The sequence below is a fragment of the Juglans microcarpa x Juglans regia genome, chromosome 2S, assembly GCF_004785595.1.
Source record: "Juglans microcarpa x Juglans regia isolate MS1-56 chromosome 2S, Jm3101_v1.0, whole genome shotgun sequence".
Classification (NCBI taxonomy): domain Eukaryota; kingdom Viridiplantae; phylum Streptophyta; class Magnoliopsida; order Fagales; family Juglandaceae; genus Juglans; species Juglans microcarpa x Juglans regia.
The window spans coordinates 32,515,316-32,533,014 of NC_054597.1; the positions used below are offsets into that span (position 1 = coordinate 32,515,316).

Sequence of the window (17,699 nt, forward strand, 5' to 3'; positions counted from 1 at the left end):
GACTCCAATTTTAGCCTCGAACTCTGATATTGTCCATATGTTATAAAAATATGTATTATTTATGTATTGATCATATATGCTCATATAAAAAATCTAGAACTTATATAATTAAATTTAATATTATACTAGTATGTGTTAATTCTTATAAAATAATATATTTATATTATAATATAAATAGATTAATAGTCTAGTATGTATAAACATCATAGTATTACTAATATATATAATCAAGTATAGAAATAAATTAGAGATTAGTTATACATACAAGTCTATAATAAATATTACAATATAATAACATGTAATTAGACAAAGATTAAAACTTAGTAAATTAGTAATTTTTAATTATCAATACTAACAATTAAATTTAATGCTAAAAAATTATAAAAATCATAAATAAAAACATTTATGGTTAAAATTAAAATTAAAATTAAAATTAGGATTTAAAAAATTAGAATTTTTAAAGAGAGTTTAGAAATACAAGACTATAGAAGCCCAACGGAAGCCCAACCCAGCCCACATTCAGGGATGAAATGGCGTGGTTTGATCAATACAACGGCCCACCCAAACCAAATGCAAGTAAAACGACGTTTTTATATGAAAAAGGGCAGCGTTTGGACTGGGTTCCCCCAAAACAATCGCGACCTCACTCAACTCCAACTCAGTTCATAACCCGTCTTTGGGTCATTTGGTTACGCAATTCAAATTATTTCATATCGTATAATTATTATAAATTTTTTAAATTTTTATATAAAATATAATAAATTTTTTAAATTTTAAAATAAAAATAATAGTAAAAAATTATTTAAAAAAAAATATTCAAATCCCCATCCATCGAGACCTCACTGAGCTTTACCCAAATTCAACTCTCAGATCAATCTGTCCTATCTCAGTCTCTCTCTCTCTTCTCCCGCCGTGCGGCCGTCTCTCTACGCGTTCGCAGCTCCTAGAACTACCCTCGCCGTCGGTTCCTTCTCCCATCTCAGTATTTTTTCAATATCTTAGGCGTCCCCATCGGTTCCTACTTCAGCCAACACACGGTAATCTCCGCAGTCCCTGAGATTGATTTATTGTGGATGAGTTTTTTTTTTTTTTTTTTTTTAATATGGGTTGCTGATGCTAATGACGAGGAAAATTTGTGGATGTTTTCTTTGAAATATTACTTTGTAGATTTTCTGGTGTAAATTGTAGATTTCTGCCTCAAAATATATAGCTGTTTTTGGGTTTAATCTCATTTCAATGTAATTCCCTTATAAAGAAGGACATATGCCTTGTATTAAATCTGCGAAAAAAAAATCGTTTTTAGGTTGTCTAGAAAATTTTGGCTGTCTATCTTTCCGTGTGTTGCGGCGCAATGGTTTACATCACCTCGTGGGACGAGTTCGTCGAGCGATCCGTGCAGTTGTTCCGTGCCGATCCCGATTCTGTACGTTTACACCCCTTCTTCATCCCCCTTCCCCCTTACCTTCTGTCTGGTTCCCGTCAAAATCCAAGAAAAAGATTATCAATTACCATATTTTATCCGATTCATTCTTTTTATAACGATATTGCATTAATTCATTTTTCTTTCAATTTTATTGGATATATAGACGCGGTATGTAATGAAATACCGGAACTGCGATGGTAAATTGGTACTCAAGGTCACTGACAACCGAGAGGTATGGGTGTTCTATCTTCTTTGTCCATTTTTTTTAATCTGGCGAGATTTTTATCTTGTGCTATTTCCGATCAAACTCTTGCAATATTGCTGTCAGTTTAGTTTTTGTAGCTAGAATCATATTATGTTTTTGGTTTTATTAATCATTCTAGTGACTCGGGACACAGTTCTTCATGCGCTGCTTTTAGGTTTCAATGAGGACGGTCTAAAGTTGGCATTCATAGCAAAGATTGGAGTTCCAATTCTGTTGATACTAATAGATTTTAGTTTCAACTCTGGAATCCCCTTGTGGATTTAGTGAAGCTTTGAAGCACATTGGCGTGTAAAGCCGCCAAATGATAAGGTTAATGCCCAATCGCAAAGGCATAACAAGATAACATTCTCCTTTGTGTTTATTGAGTTTAATGAAAAGTCTAGCCTGAGGGAAAGAAGGGGACAATCATGCAAATAATCGATTATTTCCATCATATTAATGTGGACAAGAGGTAAACCCTGAAATAGTCATTCTAAATTATGAGACCCATTATGTATTTCTGAGAGATTACCAACAACCTGCTCCACCAGTCAGACATCCTTTTTTACCGGGGCTTGTAGGACACATGCCGCCGAGCTCCTCTGCACTCCAGTGGCCTTTTGTGTCCTGCTTTTCCAAGAGTTTCACAACATTCTTTTTGACAATGCGAATCTGGTGTTCAGCAGCATCTACCTAAATTGAGATCTAACAGAGCACACTTTACAGCAATCACCCGAATGGTGACATCTTCTTGTCTTTATTCCAAGAAATATGGGATCGGCTTTTGTACTCGTGTCCATTTGTTTGTTTCTTATTTCTTGCACTGTATTAACCAGTTTGGTGTTTGTTGGGGTCCTCCTCCCCATTGTTTGTGCTCCTTTTTGGTCAATGTTAGGGCATGTTTGGATATCAAGAATGTTTGGAAATATTTGAGAATTTGTTTTGAGATTAGGTTTTGGGAAAGGAGAGAGAAGAAGTTGAATAAAAATATTTTTTAAAATAAGTATTGTATTAGAGTTTGTGAAAGTGGATAGATAAAGTTAAAAAGTTGTTTAAATATAATTTTTTAATATTATTTTTGTTTGAAGTTTGTAAAAGTTGTATTAATTTTTGTGTTTGAGAAATGATTAGATGAAAAGTTTAAAATTTGAAATAGAAAAGTTTTTTGTGTTTGAGTGATGTTTGAGAATTAGTTTATGAGAAATTTTGGAAATTTTATGGTTTGCCAAACATGTCCGAATATTTATCTTGCCTAGAAAGGAAAACTGTATTTATGAGAAGATAATGACAATCTATATTTGGTGGTTCTTTGCTAGTGTCCATATTTGGCATTATTCCTTTATATGTAATTTGTTTATCGTTTTCATATTTAGCAGTGTCGAGATGTGTATATGAGTTTTCATATGAGCATAAATTTCTTGGAAGTTCAGAAAAAAGACACTCATCTACACTTTTTTAGGTGAATGAGACCATTTAAAACTAGAAAGAGGACGACATTGGAATGAGCTTTCTCTTTAAAGAATCACCAAAGCAGTTGACTAGCTAGCCGAGTCAGTTTATCTACATAATATAATTTATTTATACCTTTAGATAATTGATCTGTCTTGTCTAATAACTGCTTATTTGAGCAGCATAACATCCTAATAGCTGTTTGGGAGTTGAAAATAGATTATGAGGTGCTGGAGGACATTTTACTCACTATTTTCCTCATGAGAATGCCAGTGATATAAATGTGATCCGTTCATTATTATGCCATTGCCAATTGGGCATCAATGGGCACAATAAAATCACTGTGCTTTCTTTCATTGCTAAAGTAAATCTACCGTTGTGGTGCAGTTTGGATAGTGAGATGAGATGATATGGTTTTAGATGAAAGTTGAATAAAATATTGTTAGAATATTATTTTTTAATATTATTATTGTTTTGGGATTTGAAAAAATTGAATTGTTCATTATATTTTGTGTATAAATTTGGAAATGTTGTAATGATGAGATGAAATGAAATGAAACACTTTCACTATCCAAACGGGGCCATATCATAATACATGTCTTTTGAGCATGTGCATCATAAAACTGGAGTTAATTTATAGGTGATAGGTGACTCAGCAATGGATAGTGGGTTTGGAATGTTTTGTGCACATGCTGGCTTTCAAGAAAAGAGAATAACTGCTTGTCAGTCATGGTTAATGACCATGGAATCAGAATTTTTTTCTCTTTCCTTAGTATGTGGTCATTTGCATGATGGGTTCTTTTGCTTATTGCTAGTGTCTCAAGTTTAAGACAGACCAGGCGCAAGATGCTAAGAAGATGGAGAAGCTTAACAATATATTCTTCACGTTGATGGCTCGGGGTCCTGATGGTATTATCCTATTCTAAATTTTTCTTTGTAATTACGGGGATGTTGAGCACACAAAATTTTTTAAAAAAGGGAAATGTCACCATGCGTTGTTATAAACACCAACCAGAGTATAGCTTCCATGACATTAAATCTTTCTCCGATCCGATACTTGTTATGATAATGAATTCAAAATAAGCTTATAAACTGATTTTAGATGCTACATGAAAGTCAATTGCATAGTTTTCTTTCCATAAGATTTTGTGTTTGTAGAGTTTTGTAGTAATCTTTGTCACATCCATTACCCCAAAAGTTCCCAAGTAATGCTCCTGCGGACCATTTCTTTAACATATAATTATGATTCAATCAGTATATTATTGATTTGATGCGTCACAAGCTATACTAACAAAAAAAAAAAAAAAAAAAACCCTCTTCTGCCTTCATTTTGCAGCGGATGTATCAGAAGTTACTGGAAAGGAACCGATGGACGCACAGCCAACCAAGAAAGGAAGAGGAAGGAAACAATAACTTTGTTTGCTACTAGAGAAATAGGTTTTGGACAAGTTTTAGTAGGATGATTTGATTTGTAATCATGCTCCAAGCATCCATTAGGCTTGTTTTGTTTTCACAAACATTTGAAACTATCTCATCTCAGTCTCAATATCAAAACATCATTCAAACACAAACATTTTTTAATTTTAAATCTTCAATTAATCATTACAACTTTTTCAAACTTTCAAGTTGAACATAAAATAATTTTTTTAAATTTCAAAACAAAAATTGTATTAAAAAAATTATATTTTAACCCTTTTTTAATTTTATAATTTTTTTATTCAACTTTTTCTCTATTCTTTTTCAAATTCTCATAAAAATATTGACTTCAGTTATTTTACTATTATTTATAAATTATCGCATTATTATTTATATATTTTTCATTTCATCTCATCTATGTAACTGATAGAGATCTCAAAATTGTGTAGATAATTGATGAAAAACTATCAATGCTCTTCACTGGCTTTTTATGGGTTATTTTGAATTTATTTTGTCTTGTTCCAAGCTAATTCAGTTGGTTACAAGGCTTATGGTTTGGCATCAATTTATGTTTCTTCAAGATATATATTGTCTTAGCGCAAGTAAAATGTTCAATCTCATTCAGCTTTTTGGAATGGATTGTAAAATTTTCCAATTTCTTGTCGTTCAAACTGCAGCACACGACTCTCGAGTCTCGTCAATATTAGATGAACCAGAACTAAAATTGGGCATGGCCGGTGAATTAGATATTTCACCTTCCAACGAAACCAGTGTCGAGGACACATTAATTTTAAACCAAACTCAACTCAACTGCCTTTTTATTCTGATTGGAATCAGTTTCAGATGTTGCCTATATTTCAACACACGTGCTGATTCTCTCTTAGGACTGTAAACATGGGGAGGCCAAGCCGATTCGAGAATGAATTTTGTTACATATCATCCTATATCACACATGTTTTAATTTTTTTTTAATTTTTTTCTATTAAATTAATTGAATTTTTCTATTAATAATTCATATACCACATACGTGATAAGGGAGAAAAAATAAAAAAAATAACAAATTATATGTAATATGTGGTATAAGGATGATGAGTCGGATTATTCTTAATGTAAATTCGGACTAAGTTGAACCATTGTTTGCACGTGGGTTCTTGAAGTCTTGGAAGTATAGAATGCCAAGATGTGAAGCGTAATGGAAGTGGAGGAAGAGTCGCAGCTTATAATATCGTTGTCCAAATGCAAATGCGTTTGGTGGCCTGCACTTTGAACGTGAGGAAAAAAGTAGAAACATGGCCGATATTGTACCATATTGGCTGGTACTTACACGTCATGTACTTACATTTTGATGATGGATGTCTCTCTTTATACCTACCATAACAGTACTAAGAAATCAGATTAGAGATACATACAACTATGGATATCTTGTGGAAATCTTGCCAAGTGGACAAAAACATTACAAAAAACAATGAAGAATTCTCGTTCTTTGTTCGAGTTTAATTGAACTTGGAACCTAACAAAACCATCCGTGTGGATCAGACCATGAAATACAGTTGTATTATTAAACATGCGATGTTTATGTCTTTTCATGTTTGGATCAGAAAGTTGTGAGAAATCTCAATGATCTATTTGGGACTTGACATGCAAAATTTATCAGCAATTTCTATGCATATATTCCTCGTGTTGGACCATATGATATCATGCATGTTGAATTCAGCAGATGAATGAAGGAATCGACATAGACATACTGATTTACCATTTGTAGTTATGATCATGGCCGTAGCTCAAAAAAGCATATAATGTCTCACCAGATCCCAAAGAACCTCTTTTGCTTTATATGAATTACGAGCCCATTAAAAAGGAAGTGTCAATTCAATGTGCCATGAAAAAAAGCTTGTGAAATTCTACACTTTTCTCCCCTAAGAAAGACAATTTAAAAGGGAAAAAGGAAAGCAAGCTCCAGGAACATATTCTTCAATCAAAGATTAAAGGGGCAGATGGACAGAATGTTTTTTAGTGGGTAATGAGCTAAGACAAAGTGCATTGTCTTCTTTTTATGAATGGGAGGGGTATGTTGCTAGGTGGGTATGGCTACCTGAGAGCTCCCGAGTCCCTATACCTTGGAATCAAGCACCATTATTCTTCTGCTTTAGTATAATGATGAATAAAAACACATCATTTTTCACTATTATTTTCATTATTATGTTTCAAATAAGGATAGTTTTGTAAAATAATTATGTCTATCATTGCTCTAAGGGTGGAATCTGGACTAGGAGTTTGATTCGGTTGCAGACATGACTCGCCCGTGGACACGTGGTCTGGAGGGCTTAATTCCTTGCTTAATCCAGCAATAAGAATGAAAATGAGAGGCAGAAGAACAAAGATAACCCAAGACTTTTTGGGGTTCATCGAGAAAACATGATTGCTTTGAAAGACTGCTTACAGTTGTATTGGGTATAAATAATGCCACCGACACTGTGTCTGTGGAGAATGAACACAAAAAGCTAAGTCTCCAGCCTCAAAAGGAAGTAAATTCATGGAGTTCCAGGTTCCTACGTACGCTTTGCACAGAACTGTTCTCAGGAACCCACCAACTCACCTCCTTAATTGATACTCTTGCTATATTATTCCTTCACGTAAAAAGAAAAATCAGAAAGGATAGTTATAATTGTGAATGTGTAAATATTGTATAATTATTTTAAAAAAATTAAATAAATATAGAATTTATATAAAAAAAATTAATTTTTTAATAGAAAATTTTACTCTTTCTTAAAATGATTATATGACACTTACGCATTTCAAGATTGTATGTAATATTGCTAAAAGAAATAGTAATAAAAAAAACAGATGAAAAGATAAAAGCTGTTGTTTTTTCTTTCTCTTCTTTGTAAATAAGTAGGCATTCATCATGCTTGTTTGAGAGGAATTGTGACAATTTCCTAGTTTGTGCAGTAAAAATGCATGAACCCAACACACGTTTAGATAGTTCCCACTCACCATCTTAACTTTGGAATTAATATCAGCCAAAGTTTTTGTCCGAATTCTAAAATTTAAAGTAAGAAATAGATAAATAATAGATGTTGTAGAATTCATGAGTTTGTGTCGAGTTTTCAAATTAAGACAACTTTAATCTAGTTTCATGCTTAGCGAAACATTCCAAATTGAACTCACAACTACCCAATTGACTACATGATTTTGGAAGGCACGTGGAAATCTTGTACAATTCCTGGTATGTTTGTCTTCACAGCTCTTATCTTTTTATGGAGAGGGGTCAAAGTGCATGCTTAAAATGTTGAAACTTTTCAAACGGGTTTGGTAGGTGTTTTGACAATAACCCATTTAATCATTATATAAAGACATTGAATTAAAGAAGAACAAGCATATATATATATATATATATATATATATAATGAGTAGATAATTACCATCCCGGTTAACATACTTACATGATGAGCAATAAACTATCAAAGAAAATTTGATAACTTTTTTTTAGGAGTATTTTTTTGGATTATGTAAAAGTGATGACTAGCTAGGACCCAATTAAAATAATTATAGAAAATAATTGTGTGATATTTATTTATTTTTTGGTTTATTTTTCACAGAGATCTAAATAAATGATTAGAAGATCTTTTTAAAAAAAAAAAAAAAATCTTTATTTCTTAAAAGCAAACATGGCCTTGGTGTCCACAAACTATTGTTAGTGGTAAATCTTGACCGTTAATGGATCTTAAGGTTCCGTTTTAATATTGAGTTGAATTGAGATGAATTGATTTCTTTACGAATAGTAGTGAGATGAGATTGTTGAGTGAGTTTTATGGAGCTCACTTAAGATGAATTTAGGTGTGTTTAGATGTTAAGATGAATTTAGATGTATTTATAGAAAGTTAAAAAAAGTTGTGGATCACATGTGTAATGAGGTGTTAAGTTGAAAAAAGTTTTGGATCTGACGTGTAAAGAGGTTTTGAGTTGAGATGAGTTTAGTAATTTAAGAGTTAGATGTTTAGATGTTAGACTCAATTTAAAATTTCAAGTCAAGTTCCAAACCGGGCATCATCCATATAATGGAGGGTTATAACCAATTAGTGAAGATCCAAAAGTCAAATATGGATAATCTATTCGATATGGATAATCCAATCAAGCAGACAAGTTTGGTGTAAAGCATGATGGCTTTGTCACCTTAACAATGCAATAAAATTGCCTTATTTACCGCCCTATCCTCCCCAACACCAGTGTGTCACATATTTTGGGTTAATTAAAACAAAAATCGTAAGGACACTAACTAAAATCCAATACTCTATATGCCTCATCTCAATCCTACCTTTTAAAAAACACAAGTGTATATATATTTATATATTGGAAACTATCTTAAATCATCATTTTTTAAGAACATATAAATTCCAAGAACTATTTTCTTTTGACAAACTACGTTGTCTACGATGATTATATATTTAATTAAGATCTAAACCGAGAGCAAAAATATCAAAAAATAATTATAATTTAAGGTATGAATATTATTAACGGGTTTATACCTCGTGTAGAGATTTAGAAAATATGATAAATTGAGGGTATAAAGTATATTTTTTTCTATTGTATTTAGACCATTACATTGCCACCCTAGCTTATACCAATATATTATGTTGAGTAATGTTAGAGAGAAGTCACTGTAGCAGTGCACACTTTGCGTTCACTACATAGCTACTTTTAGGTCTTTACTTTTTTATTTTAGACTTGAAAAATATATGGTCTAGATGATGCCACATCATGTGTATAAAATGATTGCTCCTAGCAGTGACTTCTATCTATATTTATTCTATTATGTTTTTCTCCAATTATGTATCATAGACAAGGTATCAAAAAGTTGAATACAACTTTTTTTATTAAAAAAAATTAATGAAACAATTACCAAGTTTTTAAAAAGAAAAATTATTCTCATCAGCTACTGTTTACCACTCTATACTACACACCTTATAAAAAATATCTTCATATCCTATAAAAAATATCTTCATATCCTATAAAAAATATCCTTATATCTTATGAAAAAATTATAAATATAGAGTGTAAAAATGAATAATAACTTATGCATAATAAATCTCTTTTAAAAATATAATAAAGCTTCACTGATTGGTTATGAAAGTAATATCTTACACAAGATGATAATATTGATTTGTGAGTACGGAGTGAAGAATGATTAAAGGAAGATCTCTTTAGCTGCAATTATGAAACACACATTTTTGCTAATCCTCATCATTGTTAAGAGATATTTGATCATTCGTGCATGGTCTCTATCAAAAGTGGGCTAATAACTATCTCCTCCCTCCCTAGTTTTCCTCTTTCAACTTATGCCCTCCAATTTATAATTACGTCTGTGAAATTGCACAATTATTAATGTTATAAATTTTATTTCATATCTCTATCTTTTTTTTTGTATAAAACTCTAAAACTCGAATAAAATTTAAAAGATCTTTTGATGAATATTATCATCATATATATCATGTAGAATCGTTCAACTTAGTATCTCACACACCACATCTCTTTTAATTTTTTTATTCTATTAGTTTAGCATGAATAATTTAAAAAAAAAATAATTTTATTACTCATCATCCCAAACACTAGATTTTTTTTTTTTTTTTGTATTTATTCTTCATAAACTAAGTTATTTCTTTTACTCATCATCCATACACCATATATTTATTTTAAAAAAAATATTAATGCAATATGCTCTTCCAAATTTGGCAAAGGACAGTTTTCTACTTAATTGCGTTGGAGAAAACTTCCTCTTAACTCATTTAAAAGTATTATTATTTGTTCTTTGATCACATGAGAAATATGTATTTTTTAATAATTATATACTTATTTTTTAAAATTTATATTTATAAAAGAGTAGTATTGTATATATTTACAATTTTACGTATAAGATTCATCAATAACTAACACGTCAACACATATTATTATATAAATAAAATAGTAATCATATATACAATCTTTTTTACAATTATTTATATAATTATATTTTAAAATGAAGGTATTTATATAAAATGATATTACTTTATAAAAATATCAATCATTTAAAATATAATGATATAAAATAGTGTAAAAATAGTTGTTTATCTATCGTTTTCTTAAATTAAAAATAAGTAATGCTAAATATAATTATTGTATAAGTCTCACATATTCTTTTTAAAAAATAGTAAATTTATTATTAAAAAATTAATTTTTTTCAAATAAATTCTATATTTATTCATGTTTTATAAAAGAAATACACAGCATAATAAATATTATTTTTTAATAAAAATTATAATTACAAGTATCATTTAATAGTTTTTTAATATGCATTTTAAACAAAACGAAAGCCGCCCGTAATTCCTCGTTTAGTAAATATATTAATCAAATAAATAAAAGTGGGAGAAATCAGAGGCGGGGGGGTTTATGATGTCAACGACGGTGGGACCAAGTTGGGACCCACGCGGTGTCAGTCACCGAACTAACAATGTTCCCTCGGCGCAGGATAGCAATTGTCCAACTAGGGCAGTCAAAAACAGTACCACCTGGGAATACGTGTCAGACTTTTGGTATTTTAATTTTACACGTGGAAAGCTTTGATTTGTAGCCCTGGCAACGGCTATATATAGAAAATGCTCTCGAGGACCGTTCTTGGGTCCTACCTTTTTATGCGGACACTTTGATCAGCCTCACAGACAGAGAGATTTCCCTTTGGAAAAAACAACCTTCAAAGCAAAGTAAAACCAACAAGTTAAAAACAAAACTAAATAAATAAATAAAAATTAAACAAAGTATTATATTGCCTTTCAATTTTTTAGAAGGGGTTTACTGCTTTTTCTAGGAAGAGTTAGGCCTAGCTTTGACATATTTTTTATTTATTATTTTTTTAAAACTTTTTTAAGGGGTTTGCTCTTTTTCTAGCAAGAGTTAGGTCTAGTTTGCTCTGTTTGGCGAGGGTAGTTTAACAGTATTTTATTATTATTTATAAACTATTTATTACTTTTTTACAAATTATTCACAAATAAATAGCTTTACTTGTTTCATAGCAAGAATTTTTGTGTTTTTGGAGCAATTATAGCATATATATATATATGTATCTTTTAAGAAAAATATTAAATGTACTTAAGAAAAATTAATAAAAAATTTACTTCTTTACATATTATTTATTGATATGTTAAAAATTATGAAATTTGAAATTTAAAATTTGATTTAAAAAAAAAACTAATAAAATAAGTTTTATAAATAAAAGTATAAATAAAACTGGAAGTATATACAGCATTACTCTATTTTTAATCTTATGAAACTGTTGTAGATAAATATCCATTTTAAAAATTCTTTATCTAAATTGATGATCCAAATTGAAGATCTGTTCTAGATATTTAATATTATATCTATTTTTCTACGAAGTAAATCATTCAATTCAATCAAACAATTGGAAAATGCTATTTGTACGCAGTCTTTTACGCGATTGTCGTTACATGCGAGTCGTTACGTGCGACTTGAGACTTGAGTATTCAATCAAATGGCCTTGAAAGCAGACTTCACTTGAGTCTGGTTCAATACAACCCATCTCAGTGCTCACAAAGTGGGCATCTATCCTTTCTTTTTGCTGGAATAAAAAGGTAAAAGACGTGCATCGTCATATCCAGATTCAATACAATAACACTAAAGTGGAAGTAGAAAATAGAGATCGAATTCAAAAGAAAGAGCGAGTAATATCAATATGGAAGCCATGGTCGCTGCTCTCATTTACTGTCCACCCTATCACGCGTCCTCCTCTTTAAGTCTGACAACTCCCCAAATCCCTCCAGCGTTATCTATTCCATTACCTGTCTTCCTCTTCTTTTTATTGAGTTTGAATGTAGAAGAAATGGAGCATGGATGGGTCTGTAGCTTGACATAAAACGAAAATGGAGCAACAAAAATGGTCTGAAGGACGAAAATGGTCAGGAGGGTTTTGTAAAAAAGAAGGGAATTTTTGTGGGTAAAATGGTCTTGTAACACTGCCGTGTAGTGCGTAAAAAGGTCTGCGTAAAAGAATACGTACAGGTAGCATTACCCCCCAAAACAATTATGTTTATATTAAAGAATAATGAAACTAGGCTTTACTACTAAATCAACTAAATCTAGAATTTTATATGTTTCTCCTCCTTGTTTAATCGTTTTCTCTAAAAGTATGGAAATACCAATATCCCAATCCTTAATACTAAATACCAATAATAATAATAATAGAAGAGTATATACCCAAAGAAACTGCAGGGAATAGACAGACCAAGTGTAAGAAGTAATCACACTGTGCAAACATGGGGGATGTACACAAGGCAACTCCAACTCCAAACAAACACACAACATGACAGCAAATCTGGAACTGGAAGTAGTAAAACTCAAGCTAAGAGACCAGAACGGATTGGATCGGATCGGATCGGATCAGATCAGAGCAGAGCAGTTTTTGAGAAAAGAAAAAGATTAATTAAAGCTGGAAATTGGGGGAAGAAAAGCAGTGACAAAGGTCTTTGTGTGGGACCTGCCTTTAAAATCTCTGACACAGACGGCAGTTTCATTTGCTCGCTTGCATTCCTTATTCAAATGCCTCTCTCTCTGTCTCTCTCTCCCTCCGTCTCGATTTCTCTGTTTTTTTTTTCCCCCTTCCTTTCTGTAGGCAAATAATAAAATATCGTTGAGGAGAGAAAGTGGAGGTCTTTGTATTCTTTTGGCCGCGTGAATTCTCAAGCGAAGCAAAAGTCTCTCCCACTTCTCTTTCACACCTTTCAATCTCTAAACCTTGGAAGAAGAATCTAGGGTTTGACAGTACCAAGTTCGACAAGGTCCGTCCTTTGGTTCTTTACTTGCTTTTTCACTCATGGTTTGATCAACTTCCTTGTGTGAAATAGCTATGTACGGTCTGATCTCTATTTGGGTGTTCGGATTTTCACTGACCTAGTTCATTGTGATATGCTGGTTCTTTGTTTTGGAAAATTAAGCATTTTCTTTGGCGAAACTCCCGAAATTTCAATGAAAAACTCGATCTTGGGCGTTTGTTCGCTGAAAAATGCGATTTTGACTATCTGGGTTTTTGTTTCGTTGGATATGGATGGTTGAATATATATTATTTAAGTTCTTCTTTCTGATTACGGGGTCTTTTATGGTGTGCGTTGGTTAGGTTCTTGGGGTTTGAGTACTTAGGGTTATTCTTTTTACGTTTGGGCCGAGTATGGAGGAGGTTGAAGAAGCTAACAAAGCAGCTGTGAATTGCTGCCATAGAGTTCTAAGCCTTCTGTCTCAGCCTCAAGATCAGGTTCAGTGTAAGAATTTAATGGTAGAGACTGGGGAGGCTGTGTTCAGGTTCAAGAAAGTTGTTTCTCTTCTCAACACTGGTTTGGGTCATGCAAGAGTCAGAAAGCTCAAGAAACTCCATATCCCTTTTCCCCAAGGCATCTTGTTGGAGAACCCAAATTGTAGTAGAACAGACCAGCAACCCAAAAATCATCAATTTCTTCAGTCTAGCTTTCCCGAAAATCCAATTCAAGAAATTGGCTCCCACGTTAAGAGTAACTTGTGTTTGGGAAACCCATCTTTGGAATTGAGCTCAAATGGGAAAAGCCCTCTCCAACTTTCCCATCAAACACCATCGTCACACTATCACTTCCTCCAGCAACAACAGCAACAACAGCACCAACAGAGGTTATTGCTTCATCAGCAACAGATGAAACACCAAGCTGAAATGATGTATCGACGGAGCAATAGTGGCATAAACCTGAATTTTGATAGCTCTAGTTGTACTCCCACAATGTCGTCCACTAGGTCATTTATGTCCTCCTTGAGTATAGATGGAAGTGTAGCTAACTTGGATGCAAGTGCTTTCCATTTGATTGGTGCACCTCACTCTTCAGATCAGAATTCTCAACAGCATAAGAGAAAGTGTTCTGCCCGGGGGGATGATGGGAGTGTGAAATGTGGAAGCAGTGGTAGATGTCATTGCTCAAAGAAGAGGTTAGACTTTGTTTCTTCACCATCTCTGCCATTTAATTATGGTCTTAGACCTTATTGTTTTCAATTTTTCCTCCTCCCATCTATTGCGGAATGATTTGATTTTTAGTTAACAGATTTTTCTTACTTGGTTAATTGTGGTGGCAGGAAACATAGGGTGAAGAGATCAATCAAGGTACCTGCAATCAGTAACAAGCTTGCAGATATACCTCCTGATGATTACTCATGGAGGAAATACGGGCAGAAGCCAATCAAGGGTTCTCCTCACCCTAGGTATATTCAGTCTCTGTTTCAGTTTTAAGTTCTGACGCTCTAACTCTGTAAATTTGGTGCTAGTCTATGTGGTATCTACTAATTGTTATTCTACAGCTATGCATTTTTTTTTTAAGGATTTTGTAAAGTATAAAGATGTACTCTCGAATTAATTGTTCGAGGACGTTACAGTTAATCTTCTTTGTTGTTTCTTTTTAATCTTTGTTTTGAGAAGCATTGCTGTGGAAAATAGATTTGTATCTTTTTTCCTTTTACACACGCAGGAGAGATATTTAGCCATTTGATTGTTTTCTGTGATTGGGGCATTGGCTGGTTTCTAAGATTTATGTTCACTAGTCTCCACTGGAGTAGCAACAAAGCTTGTGCTATGTACCCAAGATCGGGATTCTTGCTTTACACACATTAGAAAAAGCCAAAGTTAATTCTAGGAACTAAGAAGTTTTTCGTCTTGCTTCCTCTGTTGTTGGGGATGAGGAATTAACTTCTGCCTTGCTAGTTGTGGCGTGAATCTGCCAAAGATGGTTGTTTGATTCTGGTTTTATTTTCGTTGATCCATTCATCAAGAAATTGCAGGGTCAACTCAAAACAATCACAAAATTATCCCTTTATTTATTTATTTGAAACTGATAACTACGAAATTGAAATGTTTTCAAACTGTCATCGCCAATACCATTTATGTATGCATGAACTAACTTAAGTAACTGAGAAGCTGTTTATAAACTTGTGCAGAGGATACTACAAATGTAGTAGCATGAGAGGTTGTCCTGCAAGGAAGCATGTTGAGAGGTGCTTGGAAGAGCCTTCTATGCTGATTGTTACTTATGAAGGCGAGCATAACCACCCGAGGTTACCATCACAGTCTACAACCACGTGAGCTGCCGTGGAGAGATTCACCAAGGCCAAGCCCCTGCTATTTAGTTTAAGCAAAATCTAATGTGTATTTGGTTGGCTTGGAATGCTCCTGTACATATTTTGCATCTCCTCACATGGATATATATACTTTGGGAGCGGTTTTTTTTGTGGCTTTGGAGGGTTGAATCCGACCCTTTTTATAGCTTATTTGGCAAGTGGGCATGCTGCCCGGCGCTTAACTGAAGAATCATGTAATATTGGAGGTGTCAATTTGTATAAACTCTCAGCCCTTTTTAGCAAGCGATGTTTTAATCTCTACTTGTGAATGATTCGTTGCTGCATCCATGGATTAAGATGCAAGTCTTTTTACTTACAAGTCAGTGTGCATGACACATCCTCTACAGTCGCCCACGCTGTTTATATCGCAATAGCTGTTTTGTAAGAAATATTTGTGATTTTTCATCAAGGTCGTCTGAATCTTTTTTAAAAGTAATTTATTGAATGAATCACTCCGTGATTAACGGCGTCTTTTTTTTAATATAAAATAATTGTTTTGACTAATCATATCAGTAAAATTCATAAAAAGAATGCAAAAATAACTATACCTAGTAGAACTCGTATTTATTAGAGCATTTTGTCAAATTCAAAATATTTGTACTTTTGTTTTCGTTTTCAGGACTAGTAACGGGTGTGCCAGAGGTAAGTGGTTCATGAACTGGATTCATGAAATCTGAATCGTTAGCAGCACCTTCGGTTGTCACTTCATTTGTAGGCAGTGGCCACTATCTTGAGAGTTTAACTTCTGAGTAACCATATACTTGCCAAATTTTTTTTTATTAAAAAAAAATAATTTTATTTTAAATGATTATTAGTTATTTTTAAAAGAGCTAATAATTTAAAATAAAACTATATTCAGCTTAGGCTGGATTTGGATTTTGGATCCCAATCTTTCTGGACTTATGGAATCTGTCTGTTTCTAATAAACTTGATCTAAACAAGGGCATGTTATCTACACACTTCCGGAAGAAGAATTATTAAAGATGTCCATATTTTAGGAGTCTAGAACAAGGCATGTTTGTTAGTTGCAAGGGGACCAAAATGGGTAGGAAAGCATCGACATTTTTATGCAATATTCTCCCTTCAACGCAATCCAATATTATTCTTATTTCTTGGAGTTGGGACCATTTCCAAATTCAGAATCAGAGGCCATATTGTTGCTTGACTCCCAGGTTCATCATATACTGGTTTGGTGACAACTTCTTTGCCACTTGAACACGTATTTAATGGGGAGAAAGAAATTGGAGATCTCTCTCTCTCTCTTTTTGTACCGTCCTAATAGAAGGCTTAAACTACATGACTATACTCTAAAAAGACTAGTCAATGATACAATTAAAATCTCATTGTAACATTATAAAGAAGTAAGAACTTTCATTTCCAAACAATGTGAGATCTCATTCACCACCTACCTTTATCCTTATCATATGGGATATCACACTTTTTTTTTTTTTTTGTAAATGGTAATTTAGGAGCACTGAAGAGATGACACTAATCTGGGTTGGATAAGGTTGTGTTTGTCAGACTGGAAAAAAAGCAGGTTAAAGTCAATAATGGAATGTACTAAATAGAAAGTGAAAGCCAGAAAGGTTTGCAAATAACTCATTATGTTTGCCACAAACAATATCCAAATCCACCAATTAATAAATAAAGTTCAGTGCTAATGGGGGGGGCTAAAGCCTAAAACTACCCTTTCTTTCTTTACTCTCATGTTTGGAAGTTGGAACCAATCCAGAAAGCAAAAAAAAATCTGAGCCATTACATACATACATATGATGAGTCTTATCATGATGTATTCTTATTCTTAACAGGGATAGATGATTACCAGTAAGTGGGATTTACTTTAAAAAAAAAAATCATTTTGGGTTTTGATTTTTGCTATCGTTATCTTCCCCTTATTTGTATATATTTTGGTGGGAAAATTGTTTTAGAGGGCATATGTATTAGAAACAGAAGAACATATGGGCCTCAGCCCATATGCGCCAATTCGTATGTATAGATTAT

At 32.8% G+C, this 17,699-nt stretch overlaps 2 protein-coding genes across 2 annotated transcripts; both read left to right on the plus strand.

Moving 5' to 3' along the window:
- Window positions 1–828: 828 nt before the first annotated feature.
- On the plus strand, window positions 829–4,546 carry LOC121253681 (signal recognition particle 9 kDa protein). Its single transcript, XM_041153686.1, has 5 exons — window positions 829–1,037; window positions 1,304–1,423; window positions 1,587–1,655; window positions 3,932–4,025; window positions 4,453–4,546. Exons 2-5 carry the CDS (start codon window positions 1,352–1,354, stop codon window positions 4,527–4,529), a joined length of 312 nt encoding a protein of 103 aa, XP_041009620.1. The 5' UTR covers window positions 829–1,037; window positions 1,304–1,351; the 3' UTR covers window positions 4,530–4,546.
- Window positions 4,547–12,852: 8,306 nt separating this feature from the next.
- LOC121251667 (probable WRKY transcription factor 21) lies at window positions 12,853–15,959 on the plus strand. Its single transcript, XM_041150982.1, has 4 exons — window positions 12,853–13,354; window positions 13,690–14,519; window positions 14,664–14,789; window positions 15,519–15,959. Exons 2-4 carry the CDS (start codon window positions 13,741–13,743, stop codon window positions 15,661–15,663), a joined length of 1,050 nt encoding a protein of 349 aa, XP_041006916.1. The 5' UTR covers window positions 12,853–13,354; window positions 13,690–13,740; the 3' UTR covers window positions 15,664–15,959.
- Window positions 15,960–17,699: the final 1,740 nt, after the last annotated feature.

Excerpts from the sequence above, each read along its gene's own strand:
- LOC121253681 (XM_041153686.1), top strand. The coding sequence starts at position 1,352 with ATGGTTTACATCACCTCGTGGGACGAGTTCGTCGAGCGATCCGTGCAG. Across the intron at positions 1,656-3,931 it reads AGGTCACTGACAACCGAGAG|TGTCTCAAGTTTAAGACAGA; the intron begins GTATGGGTGTTC and ends GCTTATTGCTAG. Across the intron at positions 4,026-4,452 it reads GATGGCTCGGGGTCCTGATG|CGGATGTATCAGAAGTTACT; the intron begins GTATTATCCTAT and ends TTCATTTTGCAG.
- LOC121251667 (XM_041150982.1), top strand. The coding sequence starts at position 13,741 with ATGGAGGAGGTTGAAGAAGCTAACAAAGCAGCTGTGAATTGCTGCCAT. Across the intron at positions 14,520-14,663 it reads TGTCATTGCTCAAAGAAGAG|GAAACATAGGGTGAAGAGAT; the intron begins GTTAGACTTTGT and ends TTGTGGTGGCAG. Across the intron at positions 14,790-15,518 it reads AAGGGTTCTCCTCACCCTAG|AGGATACTACAAATGTAGTA; the intron begins GTATATTCAGTC and ends AAACTTGTGCAG.